At 35.7% G+C, this 21,029-nt stretch overlaps 2 protein-coding genes across 5 annotated transcripts in view; one reads left to right on the top strand and one right to left on the bottom strand.

Moving 5' to 3' along the window:
- FAM13C (family with sequence similarity 13 member C) overlaps window positions 1-16,809 on the top strand; it is a 124,579-nt gene extending 107,770 nt beyond the window's left edge. For 2 of the 4 annotated variants that reach the window (XM_024561270.4, XM_024561268.3), the window contains 6 exons: window positions 1,139-1,220; window positions 2,652-2,863; window positions 8,961-9,056; window positions 10,360-10,559; window positions 12,038-12,139; window positions 15,227-16,809. In XM_024561270.4, the coding sequence (XP_024417038.2) occupies window positions 1,139-1,220; window positions 2,652-2,863; window positions 8,961-9,056; window positions 10,360-10,559; window positions 12,038-12,139; window positions 15,227-15,350 (816 nt within the window). In that variant the 3' untranslated portion in view covers window positions 15,351-16,809. Of the gene's footprint in view, window positions 1-1,138; window positions 1,221-2,651; window positions 2,864-8,960; window positions 9,057-10,359; window positions 10,560-12,037; window positions 12,144-15,226 lie in introns of those variants that run through there. The other 2 variants (XM_045196034.3, XM_053922136.1) reach the window with 2 other exon arrangements.
- Window positions 16,791-21,029, bottom strand: part of PHYHIPL (phytanoyl-CoA 2-hydroxylase interacting protein like) — a 45,905-nt gene continuing 41,666 nt past the window's right edge. The window contains exons 4-5 of the mRNA XM_024561273.3: window positions 19,765-19,882; window positions 16,791-17,868 (exon numbers count right to left, since the gene is read on the bottom strand). Coding sequence (XP_024417041.2) covers window positions 17,334-17,868; window positions 19,765-19,882 — 653 coding nt within the window. The 3' untranslated portion in view covers window positions 16,791-17,333. The remainder of the gene's footprint in view (window positions 17,869-19,764; window positions 19,883-21,029) is intronic.

Raw genomic sequence — 21,029 nt, 5'->3', positions numbered from 1 at the left:
CAGGGTGGCCTCAACTCTTCTAGATCTTACTGACCTATGAGGATGGAGGCTAAATATGTTTAGATATTCTTGTCTCCTAGTTTCTCTTTTCTGTAGAAAATCCACTTTTATGCTCTGAGAAGAAATCTAGAAATCAAGGTGAATTATTTGTATTAACAGAGTCAAATCCTTCTAAAGTCAAATATATATTCTTATCGCCATGCCCTAGTGTGGTTAGCTACTTGGCAGGGCATGCATACCCCTCATATTTGTTTATGAAGATACACTCAGTGTTTCTTTGCAGGTCTGGTAGTAACACTGCTACCTGTCATCACTGCCAGTAATAACAGTAATAATATTTGTAATTCTAGCTAACTCATCTGTAGTGTTTAGCATATGCCTGGAACTATTTTCAGTGTTTTGCATATATTAACTAATTTATGTCCCACAGCAACCCTGTGAGGGAGAAGTAGTATAATTCTCATTTGATATGAAACTGAAGGACAGAGACTAAATAATTTTCTTAAGGATGAACACATCTGATTAAGTTTCATTTTTACATTAGCCCAGTAGGCTATCGGGTGTATAAACAGTGAGAGGATTGGAAGTCTGGGTACCACCCTGATATACTGATTTCTCAGACTGATTTAATGTCAGGTTTTAGAGATCCAGGGGTCTCTGTTCTTGGGCTTGAAACATGTGATTGATAGGAGCGAAATCTTCCAGTATTCTCTAAGTAAGTTGTGGTCACAAGCTGACATAGATGTGAGCAAAGCAAATAAGGAATGCTGGTTCGTATCAATGCAATCACCTACACTGATACAGAAAATGGCCTGGCAATGTGTGGGGGGTGGGTGGCCTACCAGGTGCCTGAGGGTTAGACTGCAGGGTGCGTTGGCATGGTTAGGAGAATGTGAAATACTGTTGGGTAAAACCAAGCATGTTTAGAGAGAATGTCTACGGTGAGAATGTGGAGGAAGCAACTGCATCAGCTGGAGTTTTAATGCCCAAATTTACCTCCCAGCTTTATGTGTTTTGTTCCTGAACTATCTTTATGTGTTCGGCTATTTTAAAAATTTTGTTTTTCTTTTTCTCTCTTTCTTTCCCTCCCTCTCCTTCTTTCCTCCCCTTCCGCCCTCACTGTTCCTTCCCTTGGTAGCCTTCCCATGGTGACAAGACTTCTAACCCTGAAGTCCTGAAATGGATGAATGATTTGGCTAAAGACCGTAAACAGCTAAAAGGTAACACCAGCCAAGGGTCTTTCTTTCTGAGGGGGAAAAAAAGTTAAAATAATGACATTATGCTCCAGGGTATTTTTATTCTTTTCTACCTGTACCCTCTAACCTTGTCTCCCACCTAGAGTGGAGACCCTATCTTGAAATAAGGGGTACTGAATCTCCTTCACTATGGGACCCCATTTAATAAATCTTTTATCAATACACGGAGGAACTCCAGACCCCCAAGCAGAATGATTTACTTCAGCGCTGGGAACATTTCAGTACGTGGAGCATTAACTTCCTTGGGTTATTGGATTCTTGACGTTAGAAACAGAAGAGGCCTCAGCGGTCATTGACGTCACATACCACATTGCACTGATGAGGACATTTATGTCCGGAGAGAGGGAAAGCTTATGTAGCTGGGAAGTGGTGAGCTAGGTGTAAACCTCGGTTCCCTGCCTCCAAATCCAGTGTTCTTCTTTCTCTCTCTCTCTGGAGGTGGTGGTGGGAGTGTTAATTAACTCTAAAATCCATTCTAAAAGGCTATGTTTACTTAACAATAATTTTTTCTTCCTCTCTCCATACTCATTTCAATACTTATAGACATGCGAAGAGTTTCCAAATTTCTAGAAGTATGGTGATTAAAGAACTGGAAAGGAATATTAATTCAGTGGTATTAAACTGTAATGATATAGCAGGTTTATGAAATATGCATTGTTTAGACACCATGCCAGCATCTCACTAAAAACATCAAAGAAAATGAGCTACATAATTGAGAAATCAATCGAAATACCCTCACCCAAATGACCAGTCGCCTAACACATTCTGAAATGTAGTTCCCTGATAAATCCCAGGTGGCTTTTTTTAATTATGTAGGTTTATATAAAGCCTCATTGTAATAATGGCGATTCCTGAATTTTAAAAGCTGGCATTAGACAGAATTGTGACATCTGCCAAGTGGAGACTGGCACTTGCCTCTCCCCTTTCCCATCCCTCCTGTATTTTCTCAGGCGTCTTTGTTTGTAATGCCTTCCAGAAGCACTTGCTTTTCCATGAGGGCTCTTAATGACTGCAACACTTTCAAAACCTGAGCAAATGAATCTATGCATGCAGAATTTCAGCTGCTATGGTAGGAAACAGGTGAAAACTTTAGGGCCAAGTAGCCCTGGTCTTCCTTGAGAACTCCTACTCTCAAAGGTAAACCACTGAGTTACTCCCACGCGTGACCCTCCATAGTCTCCAGCCTCCATGGTCCCTCTATGTTCACCTCTGATTGGGAGATCATGCTATTAGCCCTGGCTATTAAAGCTGTCCTTGCCACATGGAAAGTCCTCATCAGCACTGTTCATCTGTCTCTACTGCCTTGGCATCAGGGGAGGGGATTCCTAAAAGTTTCTGTGCTCTTATTAGGGCCAGTGAGACCTTGCTCATGGTAACTCATGGTGTTTCTCTTAGAACTAAAACTGAAGCTATCAGAGGAACAAGGAAGTACTCCCAAAGGCCCACCGAGAAACCTGTCCTGTGAGCAACCCACGGTCCCCAGAGAGAACGTGAAGCCAGAGGCTGTGGGCCCTGAGCCAAGCTCCTCTGGAGAGGAGACTCCAGATGCTGTGTGGACATGCTTGAAGGAGAAGAGAGAGCAGCTTCCCCTTCAGGAGGATTCTAAGGTACCTCACCCTATCTTCACGGGGCCGATACTCCACACAGTGCTGGTGAGATCGTGATGTTTTGACCAATTTATCAGAGCACTCAGGTACTGCATAAACATCTTTGGGAGACTGGATCTGAAATGTCAGTCAGATGAGTTCCTAGGGGGCTATTGGCTGTGACCTGTGGTGTTGCCACATGATTCCACGATGGATTGCCATTCTGGAGGTTATAGTGCTGCCTGTTGATGGGAAGCAAATGGCAAAGACACCGGGGTATATCATATCACTTTCTCCCCCCCGTTTCCCATGATAAATTAGCAAATGAACCCCAAACTAGGATTATGATCCCATTTTGCAATGTTTCATTAAAAATAATAAAGCAGGGATAGGTATACATAATAAAGACAGTAGCTTGGAATTTTATATAAGATAGAGAGGTAGAGTTTCTCAAGAAGTATTAGGTAAGATGTCTGAAGTCTTCAGCTTTAGACATCTTAGTTTAGGAATCTCTGTGGGGCATCCAGATAGAGTTGTCAATTAGGCATTTGGATATATGAGTCTGGAACGCAAAGGAAAAATTTATTATATTTTATAATGAAGAAGATGTGAGCAATTAGCATTTACCTGGTTAATCCCTCCTCGTCCTACTTATCTGTGCTACATTTCACTTATGCCAGTGAACCTGCTTTATGATCCTTCCTGTCTCAACTCTAAGGGTGGTGTGGTTGCCCTTCATTTCTTGAGTAAGAGTTGTAGCTACTCTATCATAGCTCTAACTGTGCTCTATGCCATTTTGTCTCTTGTACTGTAGTTTAAACTTGAATAGAAGGGCTGTCTAGTGCTCATGATTCTACAGTGTCTATACATAGGTATTGAATAAATGTTCCCTGAGTGAATGGACAGTGAACAAACTAGCATATTAATTTTGGAATGAAGTCTTCCTGAGGCAAATGTTACCTCTACCTGTTCTATTGTACATTATCTGGTCTTAGTCACACGATGACAACATATGCCAAATCCCAAAAGGCTACCATATGCCCCTGGACTAGTCCATTGCATTGGGACATGGTATTAATAGAAATAGGCGCTTGGCCACCCCTACCTTTATGAAATAGTTTTAGACTTATAAAACAACCAATTTATAGAGTGAATACAAGGTTTTCATCCACTCAGCTAACTTATCCCCTCTCCTACAAATATTCTAGACTTTTGAGATAGCCAGTGGGCAAGTGAATAACACATCTGTGATTTTCCATCCTCCAGTGCCTCTGATGGAATTTCTTGCATTTTATAGTTACCTTGACCACACCTGTAAAAACAGCTTGGCCAACACCAAAGTCCTAATTCTATGCTCTCTCTACTCAATTGCCTAGGACACTGAGGGATGAGTTGAGACTGGTGTAATAGACTCAAAGCAGGACTCAGCACTTGAATGAGCCATTTCTAACCATGTATACTTGGCAAGTAAAATAATTCTCTGAGATACAACTTCCTCATTTATAAAATACCGGTGATACTTACTCATGCAATCATGATGACAATAAAGGGAGATAACCTGGTGACTGGTGGGCAGTTAAGATTTGAGTGCCTACTATGTATTGTGAACTATGATACGTGCTGTCTATAAAAAATAAGATATAGAAGTCATGGGGAAATCACTACTCTCAGGGGGCTCATATTCTTCTAGGGGTTTGGATACAACAAAAAATAAACAACTCAGATAAAATCATTTAATGTTTTCGTAAGTATTGTGTAAGTTAGACAGATGATATAATAGGAGAGATAGATAAAGTGTGTCCTTTAACAGAGTAATTAGGAAGAACAACAGGTGACATTTAATGAAAAAGAATTATCAGGCTAAGAGAGCAGCAAAGAACATTCTAGATAGGTGGAACGGCAAGTATAAAGGCCTTGAAGGAAGAGCTCTGCGTACTTGTGATTCTCAGGTCTCAGGGTCAGTGCACAGGATGGCATGAGATGAACTCAGAAAGACAGACCCTGGTCCATCCCACAGGACCTTTGAGGCTATAGAAAGTATTGGGAACCTGTTGAATGGTTCCAAGCAGGAAAGTGACTTGGTGTGATTTACATTTAAACAATCTTTCTGATTGCTGTGTGGAGAATAAATCATAGGGGAAAAGAGTGGAAAAGGGAGGATAAAATGGTGTTTTGGATGAGCATAGTGACCTTGGTGATGAAAAGAAATAGACATATTCAAAATATATTTTGGGTAAAGAAGTGAAAGGATGTGATGAATTACTGGGTTGGAGAAAGTGAAGGTAAGGAAGCATCCAAGTTGGTGATGGGTCATTGGGAGTGGGTATGAAAACTCAAGAGGCTTTTCTGCGACATGTTAATTTTAAGACATTTGATGAATGGAGTAACCAACCCTGGAGGTTTCCCTGGACTTTGCTGTTTTTAGCACTGAAAATTCCATGCCCTACAAAATGCCTCAAGTCCTGGGAAAACTAACCATCTAAATAAAACAGGCACATGCAAATGAGAGTCTGAAGATCAAAGAAAAATCTCTGAGTTCTTTAAATGTCATCTTTATTTAAATGGCAATTTATGTTCATTATCTAAAATAATGTATTTGTTGAACAATTTAATAAGTGCCAGAAGCACGTTCAGATAAACCTAATTATGCAGTGGGCTAATGTTAGGCCCTTTAAATAGAGAGCCTCTGTGCCAGCATATAGGCCTTGATATCGAAAGCTTGCAATATTGTTCCTGGGAGAGCTTTAACATAGTCAACCATGAAGTGGCTACTCAGCTACAAAGTGGGTCCTAAGAGGGAGTCCAGAAGCCAAAACAGAACCAAAGAGAGGACTGCAAATTTTCTAAGTAGCTAGTATTATTTGGAATCATCCGTGAGCTCATTAGCATTTGAGATTTTCCTTATTAGATTGCACTTTTCATCCCTTTAATATATTTTATGTATTTTTTGATTTTATTAAATTTATGAGGATGACATCGGTTAATAAGATTATATAGGTTTCTGAGGGTGACACTGGTTAATAAGATTATATAGGTTTCAAGTGTAGATTTCTACTTGATCTGTATATTGCATTGTGTGCCCACCACCGATGTCAAATCATCTTCCGTCACCATATATTTGTCTCTCTTTACCTTTCATACCCCCAACCCCCTTCCCTGTGGTAACCACCATACTGTTGTCTGTGTCTATGAAACAGTTTCAGTTTTACATCCCTCATAAAAGTGAAATCACATGGTTCTTAGCTTTTTTATTTCGCTTAGCATGGTATTCTCAAGGTCCATCTATGTTGCTGCAAATGCATTTCACCTTTTCTTATGGCTAATATTCCATAGTATACAAGTATATGTACCACATCTTCTTTATCCTATAATCAAAGGACCCTTTGGTTGTTTCCATGTCTTGGTCAGTGCAAATACTGCTGCAATGAACATAGGGGTGTATATATTTTTGTGAGTAAATGTTTTCCAGTTTTGGGTAGATATCCAGAAGAGGGGTTGCTGGGTCATATGGTAATTCTATCATTAATTTTTTGAGGAATTGCCATACTGTTTTCCATAGTGTCTGTACCACTTTACCTTCCCACCATCAGCGAATGAGGGTTCCTTTTTCTCCACAACTTCTCCAACACTTGTTATTACTTGTCTTGTTGATAATAGCCATTCTAACAGGCATGAGGTAGTTTTTATTTGCACTTCCCTAATAGCTAGTGAAGATGAGCATCTTTTCATACATCTTTTGGCCATTTGTATGTCTTCTGGTGAAGTGTCTGTTCAGGTCCTCTGCTCATTTTTACTTGGATAGTTTGGTGTTGAATTGTATGAATTTATGTATTTTAGATATTAACCCCTTGTCAGAGTCATTGTTTGCCAATATCATCTCCCATTCAGTTGGTTGCCTTTTTGTTTTGTTGGCAGGTTTTGTTTTTTTGCTGTGCAGAAACTTTTTAATTTGATATAGTCCCATTCATTTATTTTTTACTTTACTTTCCTTGCCTTTGGTGTCAAATTCGTAAAATCTTCTCTAAGACCAAGGTCCATAAGTTTAGTACCTATGTTTCCTTCTATGTAATTTATTGTTTCAGATCCTATATTTAAGTCTTGACCCATTTTGAGTTAGTTTTTGTACATGGGAACAAACTGCAGTCTAGTTTCATTCTTTTGTATGCGGCTTTCCAATTTTCCCAGCACCATTTATTGAAGAGGCTTTCTTTTCCTCTATTGTGTGTTTTGGCTCCTTTGTCAAAGGTAATTTGCATATATACATGAGGTTTTATTTCTGGGCTTTCAGTTCTGTTCCATTGGTCTTTGTGTGTGCTTTTCTGTCAGTTTCATGCTGTTTTGATTACTGTTACTGTGTAGTATAATGTGAACTCAGATAGTGTGATACCTCTGGGTCTGTTCTTTTTTCTCAGGATTGCTTTAGCTTTTCAGGGTCTTCTGTGGTTCTATACAAATCTGATGATTTTTTGTTCTGTTTCTTTAAAAAATGTTATTGGGATTTTGATGGTGATTGTATTAAATCTGTACATTGCTTTGTGTAGTATGGACATTTTAACTATGTTGATTCTTCTAATCCATGAACATGGAATATATTTCCATTTCATTGTATCTTTTTAAAAATTGATTTGAGAAAGAGAAAGACCTCAGTTTGTTGTTCTATTTATTTATACATCCATTGGTTGCTTCTTGTGAGCACCCTGACTGGACATCAAACATGCAACTTTAGCATGGCAGCACAATGCTCTAACCAACTGAGCTACCCAGCCGTGGCCTCATTGTCTTTTTAAATCTCTTTTAATAATGCTTTGTAGTTTTCAGTATATAGGTCCTTTACATCCTTTGTTAAGTTTATTCCTAGGTGTTGCATCCTTTGTGTTATAATTGAAAAAAGGAATTTTTAAAATTTCTTTTTCTGATATAAATATATCTATATTTATATTTATCCTTAAAGATATATAAATATATAATATAAAACATAACTATACATAAAATATAAATATATAAAATGTATATTTACCCTTAAAGATATATATATATATATATATGGTCATATTATCAGCAAAAAGTGACTTTTACTGTTCTATTCCCAATTTGGAGGCTTTTTATTTCTTTCTCTTGCCTGAGTGCTCTAGCTAGGACTTCCAGAACCATATTGAATAAAATTGGTGAGAGTAGACATCCTTGTCCTGTTCCTGATTTTAGAGGAAAAGCTTTCAGTTTTTCACCACTGAGTACGATATTAGCTGAGGGTTTGTCATATATGGCCTTTGTTATGTTGAGGTACTTCCCAATGTACCCATATTATTGTTTTAATCATGAATGGATGATATATCTTATCTAATTCTTATTCTGCATCCATTGATTAGATCATGTGATTTTTATCCTTTGCTTTGTTAATGGGGTGTATCACATTGATTGATATGCATATGTTGAACCATCCCTGTGGCCCTGGAATGGTCCCCACTTGATCAGGATGCATTATTTTTTAATGTATTGTTGTATCCAGTTTGCTAGTATTTTGTTTAGGATTTTTACATCTGTATGCATCAGAGATATTGGTCTATAATTTTCTTATTTTGTGTTATCCTTGCCAGGTTTTGGTATCAGGGTTATATTTTATCCAAAATAGTTTTGATGTCAGAGCTAGCCAATAAGCTAGTATATAAATGCAAGGATATAGTGATGAAGACCGGAGCGAGGCTGGTGTTTGTGAATATAATCACAAAAGTCCAGATAAAATGCATTTCAGAAGATAGATCAATAGGTCTTGATTACCCATTATTTTTTTTTAAATAAAGAAGTAATTAAAGAACAGGCTTCTTACCATTTACTCATTGAGGACTCCTTCAAAAAGCTTTAAAAACATCTCCTTACATGGGCCTGTCCTTTAAGAAACTTATCCTAGGAGCAAACTGGCATGTGCTTTATACTTGATTTCCCCTTTATAAGATATTTATAAGATACATGGTATAAACATGTATCTTATAAATGATCTCCCCTTTTCTAATTACTATTGCATTATTTTTTTATAATCCCTTACTTTGAGGATTCAGAATTTTTTTTTGGCCTGCTAGAAATATGTAAGAAAGGAACAGTGATTCATTTCATGTCTTTTCAGGTAACTAAGCAAGACAAGAACCTCATAAAGCCTCTTTATGATCGATGCAGAATTATCAAGCAAATCTTGTCAACGCCTTCCCTGATTCCAACAATTGTAAGTCAAGATGCTTTCATTAACTAGAAACCTGAACTTGTGCTTTGTATTATGTTTAGCTAGGGAGGCAGCACTATGAAAGTTATAAAGGAGCCTTCTTGGCAGCATGTGCTGCTAACAAGACCAGTTATTTTCAAAAAGTAGAAATGTGGTCTCCCTGAACCCCAATACTCTACTCAACAGTGTGGCTGATGATCGAAACAATTATGAAGCAGAAATATATGGCAATTGTATTTTTGAAGCCAGTTTTAACATTTGTTTCCTTTGGTTGGATGGGAACAAACCACGGATTCAGTTTGGCATTATCTAATTTACAACAGAGCTAGACAGCCTTTCTATGCTATGTGTTAGTTAATTTTTTTCATTTAATAAGAAAATTGACAGTACATTACTTGATATAATGCAACATTTGTTTTTGGTACCATTTGACTTACTGTATCAGATATGTCAATTCATCTCAATAGAAAACATGACTACTGAAATTGAGTTAGACTACTTTTAATAAAGAATAATTTATGGGAATACAGAACTAGAAAAGCACCACAAATCCTACACTCCATCAATATTCAAACATTCACTTGCTCAAGACATCAATATAAAATGGAATAAATATTAACAAATATAAATTTAAATACACTGGAGTACATTTATAATTCCACAATTTTAAAGACAGACAATAGTGATTCATAATTTTAGAAATTTTCCCATCAAGTATAATTTTAAATGGGGTATGATTTTCAGATTCCCTTCAAAAAAAAAGACTTTTGGTTGTGATAAGCATTACCAGAATAGGTTAAGGAATAACTTCATTTTGCTTTGGCCTTCATAGAACTCTTCCCTGAATTTTCAGTTTTCTAGGTATCCTCTGTATTTGAGTGTGGCCCACAGCAGGATCTGTTTTGGGGTATTTCTGAATGGCAAAATGTGTTTTGCCATCCTAACCCATGTAACTGTTATGAAGCTGGGGCCCAGAAGGTCTGGTTAAAAGGGAGGGACTCCTAGGCAGTGCAGCCCAGACGGCACTGCATCTTAGATGTCTGTGCCTTCTTTGGGCCGGCAAACAGAGATGAACTTGATGAGCATTTTAGCCCAGCATGGGTATTTCTTTGCTTATTAACTTCTGTAAGTTTTTTTTGATGCAACTGAGGAAGAATTCCTCTTGGTTGTTTCCTTTTTGGTTCTCAGTAGGCATAGGGGTCACCTACTGTTTTTGTGGTATGTATTTATGGTTCCTTTTCCTGTTTTTGCTTCCTCAAGAGGCACTCAACATTTTGTGACTTTATTTAACTCTGCATACAATAAGCAGGAGGAAGAGGACACTGATGAAGACTGTCCACAGGGAAGCCAACAGCCTTCTTTGCCAAATCCAGCACCTCACATTCCTGGTGGTGATTACCTCACCTGCTCTAATGAGACTCAGCCTGTAAGGGTCCTGCTACCAGAAGAAAAGAAAGAAATCAAACCACCAGCTCTCTCCATGTCCAATTTACATGAGGCCACCATGTGAGTATGAATCCTAAGTGTGGAGTCACCTTTTTATGGTCTATGGTAACTTATATGTACATACAAAATTCAGAAGCGCTATTAGACTCTTTAAAAAATGCTATCAACCAGAGAGTTGTAGCCTTAAAAGCATAATCTGGTTGCTCCTTAATTGGAGAATAGAGAAGACAATGCCATGAGGAACCAAGGCTCCCCATAAGGTCCTAAAGATGCCATAAATGCTAATGTTCAGTTTGCTACAGTTACACATCTTTTCACCAGGGCCTAGCACCAGTCTAGCCGTGGGCCTTTGAAAATGCTGGACCAAAAGGAATTGAGATACCGTGTAAGTCAATAGTTGTCAGGGCCTTTATCATAGTCTGTTCCATTTAAATAAGACGGTTTCTCCAGATTCAGAATCCCCTTGGCTGTAAATAAAGGAGCTTCCGATTGTCTACTAATGGCTCCTCAGTCAGGAGCTATTTGGTTTTCATTAGTGTTATCATTATCATCCTTCATTAGCTGGTATTCCTCTTGATCATTTGGCCTTCCTTTGGTTTGTATATTATAGGCCAGATTATGAGATTTTTTTAAATATGTATTATAGTATGTAAGTATATGCCCCAAGATAGGGATGGAATCTCTATAAATATGAGGTGAGATTATGGACTAAATTGTAAATTGAGATTTTAGTGTGCTTGCAGAATCAGGTGGTATGTCAATTTCAGCTCACAGATGAGTGACCTGTTTGGAAGCAGAAAATCCGTTTTCCTTCCTCCTTCCCTTCCTCCCTCCTTTCCTTCTTCTTTTATTTGTTGGTTGGTTGGTTAGTTGTTCTAAAGCAGCTGTTCTTAACTTATTTTGGGTGCTAGACTTTTTTCTTGAAAGCAATAGAATATTTTTCTTTTTTTAAAGAAAATGCCCATATATAATTTCAGGAATTTCAGAGTTTCTGAAACCCCACCCAAGTTCCCCAGATAAAATTTCCTGCTCTAAAGTATATGACGTTTCTCTCTTGTCTTAGTAGAATGGAGTGGGCAGAATTCGCAGTGTAGCTTTCTACTGGGTCTTCATTTCATTCCCAATGGTTTTGTCATTCTCCCTGTACTCTAGATTAAGGATAGAATTTTCTTTAAAATCTTTTCCACTTCAGTTTCCAAACAAATACTGATGAGTATTCCTTCAAAATATGTTTCTCCCTCCTTCATTCTTATGGGCTTTACTTTCATCACTTTTTTAATGGACTCAGTCTGCTTTCCTTCTATCTGTCCTTGTTCTCTCTCCTTTCCTGTGACATTGTTTTTGTCAAGTAATTTGCTCTGCTTGTGCATACCCCTATGGCATGGCTGTACATCTGCCCTACTGATCCAAAGACACCCTTTTAGGCAAAACACTTCTGTATCACAATATGCTTCTGCTAAATAGATAAATCTATTTATGATGATCTCTCAATTATGTCAGAGCTCAATTATGGCAAATATGTACTTTACCTGATATAGGCCTGTACTTCTTGACCATCTCCGAGAAACTAGGGCTGACAAGAAGAGACTTCGGAAAGCCTTAAGAGAATTTGAAGAACAATTTTTTAAACAAACTGGAAGGTAAGTGTGCACAGAGGAGTATTTAGATTAATATTCTTGAGGGAGATAGAATTTTTGAGGAACAGTGACTTTATACGAGATATAAACAATTGTCACAGTGACTTAGACCCCAGGATTCATCTAATGCAACATTCTAATAATGCTATTATTAGGTATGTTAATGGAAGGCTGTGGCTACCAAGTATGCCATCAAAGTCTAAAAAATAAAAGAAGAACTTCAAAAATCCCAACCATAATTAATATAACTATTGAATTTATCTAAACCTTTAAAAAACCTTATTTTTTTTAGCCCACATAACTTCTTTGTTCTTGGTTACTTAGTTCCAAGTTATTCTCTCTCCTATTAAATAATTCTTCATTTAAGTATATCCTTTAAATTTCAGGATCTGTCCTTAATTGATTTTTTCAGGATTTAGTCAAAAGTTCATAGTTATTGTCTCTATCCCTTCAATAAATGTGTAGCTATATTCTCTATTTGTCCTCTCTCTGTCAACCCAGTCACCCAAAGTGTCTTCATTATGAACTCCATTAGTTTCCTCTAAATTTTGGTGCATAGTCAACAAAATTATATATACGGGTTATTGGTCTACACCTGGAAGAGACAGTGACAAACCAATTGGATATCCTGATGAAATGATTGGACTTCCTGGAACACTTTGGAAAACTATAGCTGTCATATGGGACATCAGTCTTAAAAAATAATAATAAAGGTTATAATTTCCCCCAAATCACAAAGTTATTAAGGTGGCAGAGGCGGGAGTCAGTAATGCACAGGCTCCTCGGTATTCCCCTCCATTTACACATCTGCCTTTCCTGAACTGCTTTCTTTGCAGCAAAATGAGTGTGCCCTGATGGAGAGAGACTGTTTTCTAAAGCACTTGAAAGCTTGGGTCTACTCACCTCTTAGTCTTACTGTTCCCATTTCAGTGCTTCAGGGATGTTCTCTAAAACCGGAACTACTAAGTCAGAAACATTTTGTATTCAGCAAAAAAAAAAGATGTAACCAACCTAGTTTTCTGCTTGAAATCTTCCTTACTTGATTGCTACAAGTGCAGGTTACTTTTAATGCTGGTGTTAACTAATCTAGCATATTATGTGGCTATTAAACTTAGACTATAAAACATAACTTCTTGGTTTTTTTGTTCCTATTTCCATTGTTTCCTTTATAAAATTTCCATACAATTTTTACATTTACATTTTTACCTATTTGAACCTAGGAGTCTATTTTAAAGAGTTTGAGAACTTCTCAATGTACTAGTAGTCCTGCCTAATGGATATGCAGTGGTATTTAGCATTACTTCTGACATTCAGAAAAGTTAGTTATGTTCTACATATAGCATTCCACTGCACCTGCAAGTCTTGAACCAACTTCAGACAAGTCTATGTTTGCCTGAGGTTGTTTGCCCCCTTGTGGTAATATACTTAAACTAAATGCAAAAGTGATGATATAATAAAAATAAAATCATTTAGTTGAATGGATACAAAATATGGATCTTAATCTTGTTTTCATAAGACATTTTATTGGGAAGGCCTAACTATCCATAAAGTAAAATAACCATGCAAATAGATTACTAGAAATTTTAAGGTACTATAAATGTGCTTTTATATTTACCATGCAAGAGGCATAATCATATAAATTTGACATTATTAACAATTATGACTCAGGAACTATGCTAATAAACACTTTAAGTGTGTTTTCTATAATGGGAAAACTGCTTCAGGAAGTACTAGCAAAGCTTTTCGTTCTGGCCAATATACTCTTGTTTATTAGGCAAAATGGAGAATGCAGGACCAGGGAAAAGTTACATAAGATTATTCAATTCATGTTTTCCTATAAATTAGATCATTTCTTCAGTTAGATACATTTACAGAAATTAAGGTGGTATTTGGATACCACATATAAGTTTGGCCTATAATACAGAATGGAGGCAAAGGAATTGTTATATAATTCAGACATTTAAGAGGAACTCTGTCTATAGATTTTGAGTACTGAGTTCTGCACTAGAAATTGCAGGCAGTGTACAGTGGTGCAACACAAGTAGATAACTACATTTTTAGGACTTAGTTTTTTTATTTGTAAGAGATATAAATGTCTTTATCAGTACTGGGAAAATAGAAGGGTGTATAGGTAAAACATTAAATGTTTGCTATTTACCCATTATCAGCCACTCTAATATTAAAGAGTATTTGTTTTTATACTTAGTAGCAATTGTGGTGCTTCATCTATGTTTTCTACCCCTTTTATTTCAAAATCATGGGTGGAAATGTCTTAAAAGCAATTGGCTATCTTATCAATCAAGGAGATAAGAGCCTTCAGAGATCCTGAAGCAATTACTGCCCTTTAGGGAACATGTCCTGGCAACATATTTTTGTGGGAAGGCAAATGGTTTTGACGAGAGATGTTACCCAATTGTTATTCAAGGTAAATGGCAAGAACATGTAGCAGTTAGAATGCATATGTATAAAAATCTATGCATTACCATATGTCATCTTAGAACCAGTGTGCCAAGAAAACCACTGAAATTAGACTCATAAATTACTTAAAGAACTTCTCAGTGACCCTACACACAATTACAAGAAAACTTCTAAATATTTCATGTTTGTAAGGTAGCCATTGAGCTTTTTTCCTTCTATTACTGTAAACTTATAAATCATTTTTGTTAGCATGATTTATGCGGTATTTTTACTTGGTATTTTTTAACAACTATCACTGTAAAGGTGGAACATTCTGTACAGGCATGGACCTGTGGCATGGGTAATGGGACAAAGACTAGACAAAGAATGCCTTGAAGGTTCTGGTGTTTGTTTTTTTTCTCAGACCTTTTCATTTGCCCTATTGTTATATGTCTCAGTACTGGACTGTATATTGGCAAAACACCTAATGACATTCAAGTTCTCAAGGGGTACTATTATACAGAAACGTGGTAACACATGGAAGAGGGAGTGAATGAAGGTGAAAGGGAAGGGAGAAAAAAGATGTGATGCAAAAATCAAATGGAAAGTGCTACCCCAAAGATTCTCAAGAATTATGAAAGGATTTTTAATGATGTGATTTGGTGTGAACAGATGGTATTTTCTGTTTTGCAGAAGCCCACAAAAGGAAGATAGGATACCCATGGCAGATGAGTACTATGAATACAAGCACATAAAAGCCAAATTGAGACTACTAGAGGTCCTAATCAGCAAGCAAGATGTGGCCAAAACAATTTGAAGTTCCAGAAATGTTTGTGATAACTTTCATCCAAGATAAAGTTTATTTTCCTCTGCTATTCTTGCTAAGTAGTTTTGACATACCGAAAACTGAAGCACTTTAGTGGTAGTATTAGCTATTTTTAAGAAGGGATGGCAAGTGTAATTATAAATGATGAAGAGACTTAAGTGGGGGAAATACAATATGTAACAGTATAATTAGAAAAATAAAATTCAATGTACTCTATGCCAAGGAGAAAACTCACAGTCAGTATATTTCAGAAAACACCTAATATTTTATCAATTCTAAATAACACATAGCATCCACTTGTTCAATGGGCCACTTGTTAGAGAAAGTCTAGTGTCCAAAGATTGCTTTTGCTGATTTATGGAAAAAAGCATGATTTTTAAAAATCAATGAAAGGAGGAAAAGAAACTCTGCTTTTTAGGTAGGAAGGAATACAGATAGTAAGAATGCAACTTATTTGAAACTTCTAATAGATTTTTAAGTGTTAAAAAAACCTACTACCTTGTCCCCTATGTCTGCTAGGCGTTCAGTACCCTAAAATATACTGAAATGTGTCACTGCTAATTTTTTATTTCTATATAAAAATAGCACATTATTTTATGTTAATTGAAATTTTACATTTCTGATTACCAAAGTTCATTCTGATAGCATGTACTTTGTGAATTATCTTTGTCTATGATTGACAGATGTTTATATTAAAATAAAATATTGTACTGAAATTTGAAAATAGGTATTTTGGATAGATAAGTGTCTGCAGTATATATCTAATGTGATTATAGTTATGATTGCTAATCTTTTTGTTTACTATAACTAAGATTATATAACTATTTTTCCATTGGGAATATGCATTTTTCTTAATGTTCCAAGGTCTATACTTTGTAAAGTTAAAGAAATTTCTCGTGAGCTATAGTTATTCTTCATTCTGTATAAAATGAAAGATTTGAGAATTGTTTGCTATGGCACCTTGGAAAAAAAGCCAGAATATTTTATTTGCTTCATCAACTTTAGTGTATGTTGTTTTGTGTTATTTTGTACTAAAACATGTTTATTATTTTTGCTTTTGTAAAAATAAGGTCGACATTTTCTCTTGTACCAGCCATATTTGTAGTTCTATTTTCTGTAATATTTAAGCATGATGTTGAGCAAATTCACATTTTCATATAGTCTGGATGGGAAGAATATTGACTATTTCAGAGGCTTATTGTTTTTGCTGTATTTACCTGATATTTTGTAACTTTTACGAATCAGAATAATGTCCTTCATAAATTTGTTTAATTAAAGTCACCTACTTGTAACAGGACAGATACACAACTATTTGAGGTTTACAAACTACATCTTTGATAAGGGAAATGGTTTCGTGACATGTATACAATTGCTATTAAAATGTAACTATATATTCTATGATTGTAAATATTTTATACAATACAAATAAAATATTTTTCTATTATATTTATTATGTTGAAACACAGTAGTTGTTTCCTGTTAGCTAATATAAATAACATAAATAACACTGTCAAACAACAAGTTGGAAGTGCTGACAATTCTAGGCTTCAAGATTTAACTCATGCTGCAATTACACCCTTCATGCGGTTTGGAGTTATCCCAATATTTGTTCAGTAGATTAAAATGAATGCATATTTAAACACCACTTATAAGCCGTTATTTTGTATTTTGCTAAAGCGGTTTATATAATTGTTTTTGTTATGTTTGGCATAAAGAAAAAATAAAAACATTGCAGCATCTAGGCAATAAAGTGTCAGGAGAACAGGATATTTCATCATAGAAAGTAGTGGGAAGGGCAGGGAAGAGGAAACACTAAAACGACTCTGAATGAAATTTGAAAAGTGGCAGTTTGCTTTTGGTGCCAGCGACATGAGCATGCTTCAGCGGAAAACATCTGGTGATGAAAATGGACAACAGATGATCAATGCTCCTAAGGGAAGGAAAGGGGCTGAATAAAAGTAAGAAAAGGGGGCATTAACGTCCAACACTGATATTACAGGTTTTGCAGCTGGGATCTTTCTTTGCATTTGCCGTAGACAAACTCATGAGCTGATGACCAGTGATTTCTGCCACGGTGCCCAGAGAAAGATCCACAGGGTCAGTGTAAATGACTTCTAAAATGACATCCTGGGCATGGTGGTAAACCAGCACCCCATCTTCTTCTGTGCAGGTCAAAAATTTATTATCCTTGGAATTTAGCTGAGGAAGGCGCTGCTTACAAAATTCATCTCCTGGTGATCCCACAGGGGCAATAACAAGAATCACATAATGATAAGCAGTGTACATACAGTAGAAATCCCCAAAGTATAAGTTAGTATTGGGGTTAAAAAGTTTCTCTGCTGCAATCTCAAACCTGTATCTTCCATAAGGTGAATCCTGGGGTGGCTTCCCAGTATTGAATTCAGTGCTGCAGCTGAAGAAGATGCCTTCTAACTTTCCACTAATAGGAGAGCCATGGCTACCACTGTTATCCTTGACAGAAGGCTGCATAGCATTACCATGGTGTTCTCTGCAAGAGAAAAGAAATGGTCAGTACTTGGTACAATAGTGATAAAGCAAGTGACTTACAGATTTGGATGGTGATGGGTCTAAAAGTCAACTGTCTACTATTAAAAGCCTAAATGCTCATCCTATATCACATCAAGAAGATGTCTTTGATATTACCTATAGATGGCTAAGTTCTAGTTTTGACCCTAAGGAAAGGATGTTCTGTTGCAAACCTTGGAGTTCTTTAAAATAGTAAATTTCTTGGTCAGAAAAAAACCTAATTTACAAGAATTTTACAACTACCATGGACGATCCAACAAAAATAAGTTTCCTTATTAGTAAATACATCTTTCAAACTAGTATATTCGAATAACTATATATACAATACATAAGATGATTCTTTGCATTTTCCATGCTCTCTCTCTCTTCTTGGAAGAATTTTTGGAAACAGATGAAGCCAGTATTATAACCAAGGACTTGAAAACAGGCCATCTTCCACCCAAATTACAAAGAAAATCAGGGAAACACTGACCTCTAGTGGCCACCTAAAATAGACACTGGCAGTATTCCAGGAATCTAAACCAAAGATGTATGTATTTATTCTACTGCTGTATTTCTTATTTAAAAAAATAGCAATAGTGGGTATTTTTTGTTTTCAAATTTTATGCTTAAATATAAAAAATACTTTTCTTGGTGAGTATATATGATCATTTCTATTCAACTGTTGACAGGTATAAAAATTTCTGTTGTAACTCTCATTTTGTACTCTCTAAGTGAATGGTATCCACCATGAGTTATATAGACTAAAGGGTAGAAAATTTACCAGCTAAAAGAGTTATGAACTAAACTCCATATTCATAGGATATTCAAACAGAAGGCAGGAATTTTTTGCCATCAAAATATATAAAAATATATGATACTGTAAAATACTTCTTCCTTTGAACAGCAAAGATGCCTAAATACATTTCTCTCTCTACAATTTTTTTTTTGCATTTCCACAGCTTGGAGCTGATTTAAACCTGGAACCATGATCTTGATTTAAGAAAAACTAGGGTGGTATGAAACAAACAACAAAGTTTCCTAATTTTTTTCTAATTCAATCCTGTCAATTTAAGAATTACAGTGAAAACAAGGCTTTTAAAAATAAGTTATAGGGATTACTATAATTTGTAATTATAAGTTAAAAGTTTTAGAACACATATAGGTTTACTATATTAAAATACTTAATTTCACTTTAAAAAACACATCTGCCTTTTTAGTCTCCTGAAATTTTTTCTTACAAATATGAAAGGGTTGTAAGTATTGAAACTACCTGTTGCTTAAAATTCTTTTGAATTCTTGGAAACTGCTCCCAGAGGTAAACATGGCTATCTCAGAAATAATAGCCAAACACTAGAATTCAAAAGTAAACAAAGGAGACTGTCCTCATGAATAATTAATTCAAGAGAGATTTCCACTTAGGCATAAATCTGAAAATCCCACATGATTCACCATAATATTTCAGGAAATAATCACTCTTTTATTCTCCCATTTTTAATGTTTTAGAGAGACCCAGAAGAGGAAGAGAAAATTCAGTAGTTGATATGAGACAGAGGCAGTGAGTTATTGAGAATTAGAGGAGTGTGTACATGAAATGCTCATCAATCTAAAATCCTGGGGGTTTAAGATCTTTCACTCAAATAGACAGGAATTGGTATTACAAATGATTATGGAAAGGAATCTAAATGAAGTGGGAAAAATCCCATGATCTTTTTTTAAATTAATTATTCTGGGAAATAAAACCAGAATATAATCAACTATTTTGAAAATAAAGCTAAAATTGCTACTTCCCAGAACTAGACTCAAGGAAAACTTAAGCCTGGAATTTGGAATATCATTTAGTAAAGTGAATAAGTATATATATGTTTTTGATCCTTACCGAATATAGTCAAAATATTCTTTGTGCTGGTTACGATAAAAGACAGAAAATTTTAGCATCCGTCCTGCAATCACTTCTGCCTTCTCCAACAGTTGTGTTAGATGAACTTTTGAATAGTCTGAAAATTACAAAATGTCTGCTATTAAAAATATATTACCAAAAGCACTGACTGCCTACTTAATAAACTGAAGATTAAAATTCACTTTTAGAAATTCATCTTAATGAATAGGAAATTGAACTTAACAATACAAACATTCATTGTCTTTGTGTGACATATTTTTCTTTCTACAAAAATATTTTTGTTGTGGCTTATGGTCGTTTTTTAGAATACTCTTGCATTTTTTCATGCTTTGAAATGAAAGATCCTGAAACAAAAACATTAATAAGGAATATAGACTCTGCATGACTCAAGTAATGTCAATCAGCACCATACAAGCTTTTCTTCAATTAGCTGATAAATTGAATAAGAAAAGCTTATAATCTGAAAACAACAGCAAATAGAACTTAAGGAAGTAGAAATAATGATGTTCATTTAATTTACTCTCTCAATCTTTAAGGTTGGCAGGGTAGATTAAATATGGCCTTTTTAATGATGCAGAAATTGTGGCTTGTCACAGTTTAATGAGTTGCCAAATGTTTATACAATTAGTATTTTAGAGGTTAGGTCTTTGGATTTTAGTTGATGGTTTTGGGGAATACAAAACTCTTTGGAAGTGTAAAGCATCTCTCAAAGTAACCTTTTCACCAACTTTGAAATTGAGGATGACTGTCAAAGTCCTATGCCAGAATGTGAGCAGAAATTTTCATCTACAAAGATTATAAGCCTTTCCAAATAAAAGCAGCCTAGTTGAATTGCTCATTTTACTCACCGCTTCATTGTCTCAACAAACATTTATTTAGACTAGAACATATGTTATACAAGGTACCATGCAAAATTAGGCGATCAGGTTGAAAAATAAAGACTCAGAGTCTAAAGAAAGAGCTAAATATATGGACAACCATCACTTATTATGAGGTAAGCACAGGGTTTTACCTGTCATAGAGTAGGCTAAAAGTAGATTAGCCTGTGGCATTCTGTTTTACATCCAATACTTTGCATAGTATGTAGTACACACTATGTGCTCAATAAATTTTGAGTGAATGAGATGACCAGATTAAAATATAATTTATACAAAACAGCTCTCTTAAAATTTAGGAGTGGGGGTTATTGATAAAGCTTAGGTAAAACAGTCTGAATTATTTTAATAAACTGAGACAAACTTTAA

Source organism: Desmodus rotundus, chromosome 4, assembly GCF_022682495.2.
Source record: "Desmodus rotundus isolate HL8 chromosome 4, HLdesRot8A.1, whole genome shotgun sequence".
Classification (NCBI taxonomy): Eukaryota; Metazoa; Chordata; class Mammalia; order Chiroptera; family Phyllostomidae; genus Desmodus; species Desmodus rotundus.
The sequence above is the reverse complement of the archived record's forward strand: the minus strand, read 5'-3'. Positions and strand labels throughout refer to the sequence as shown.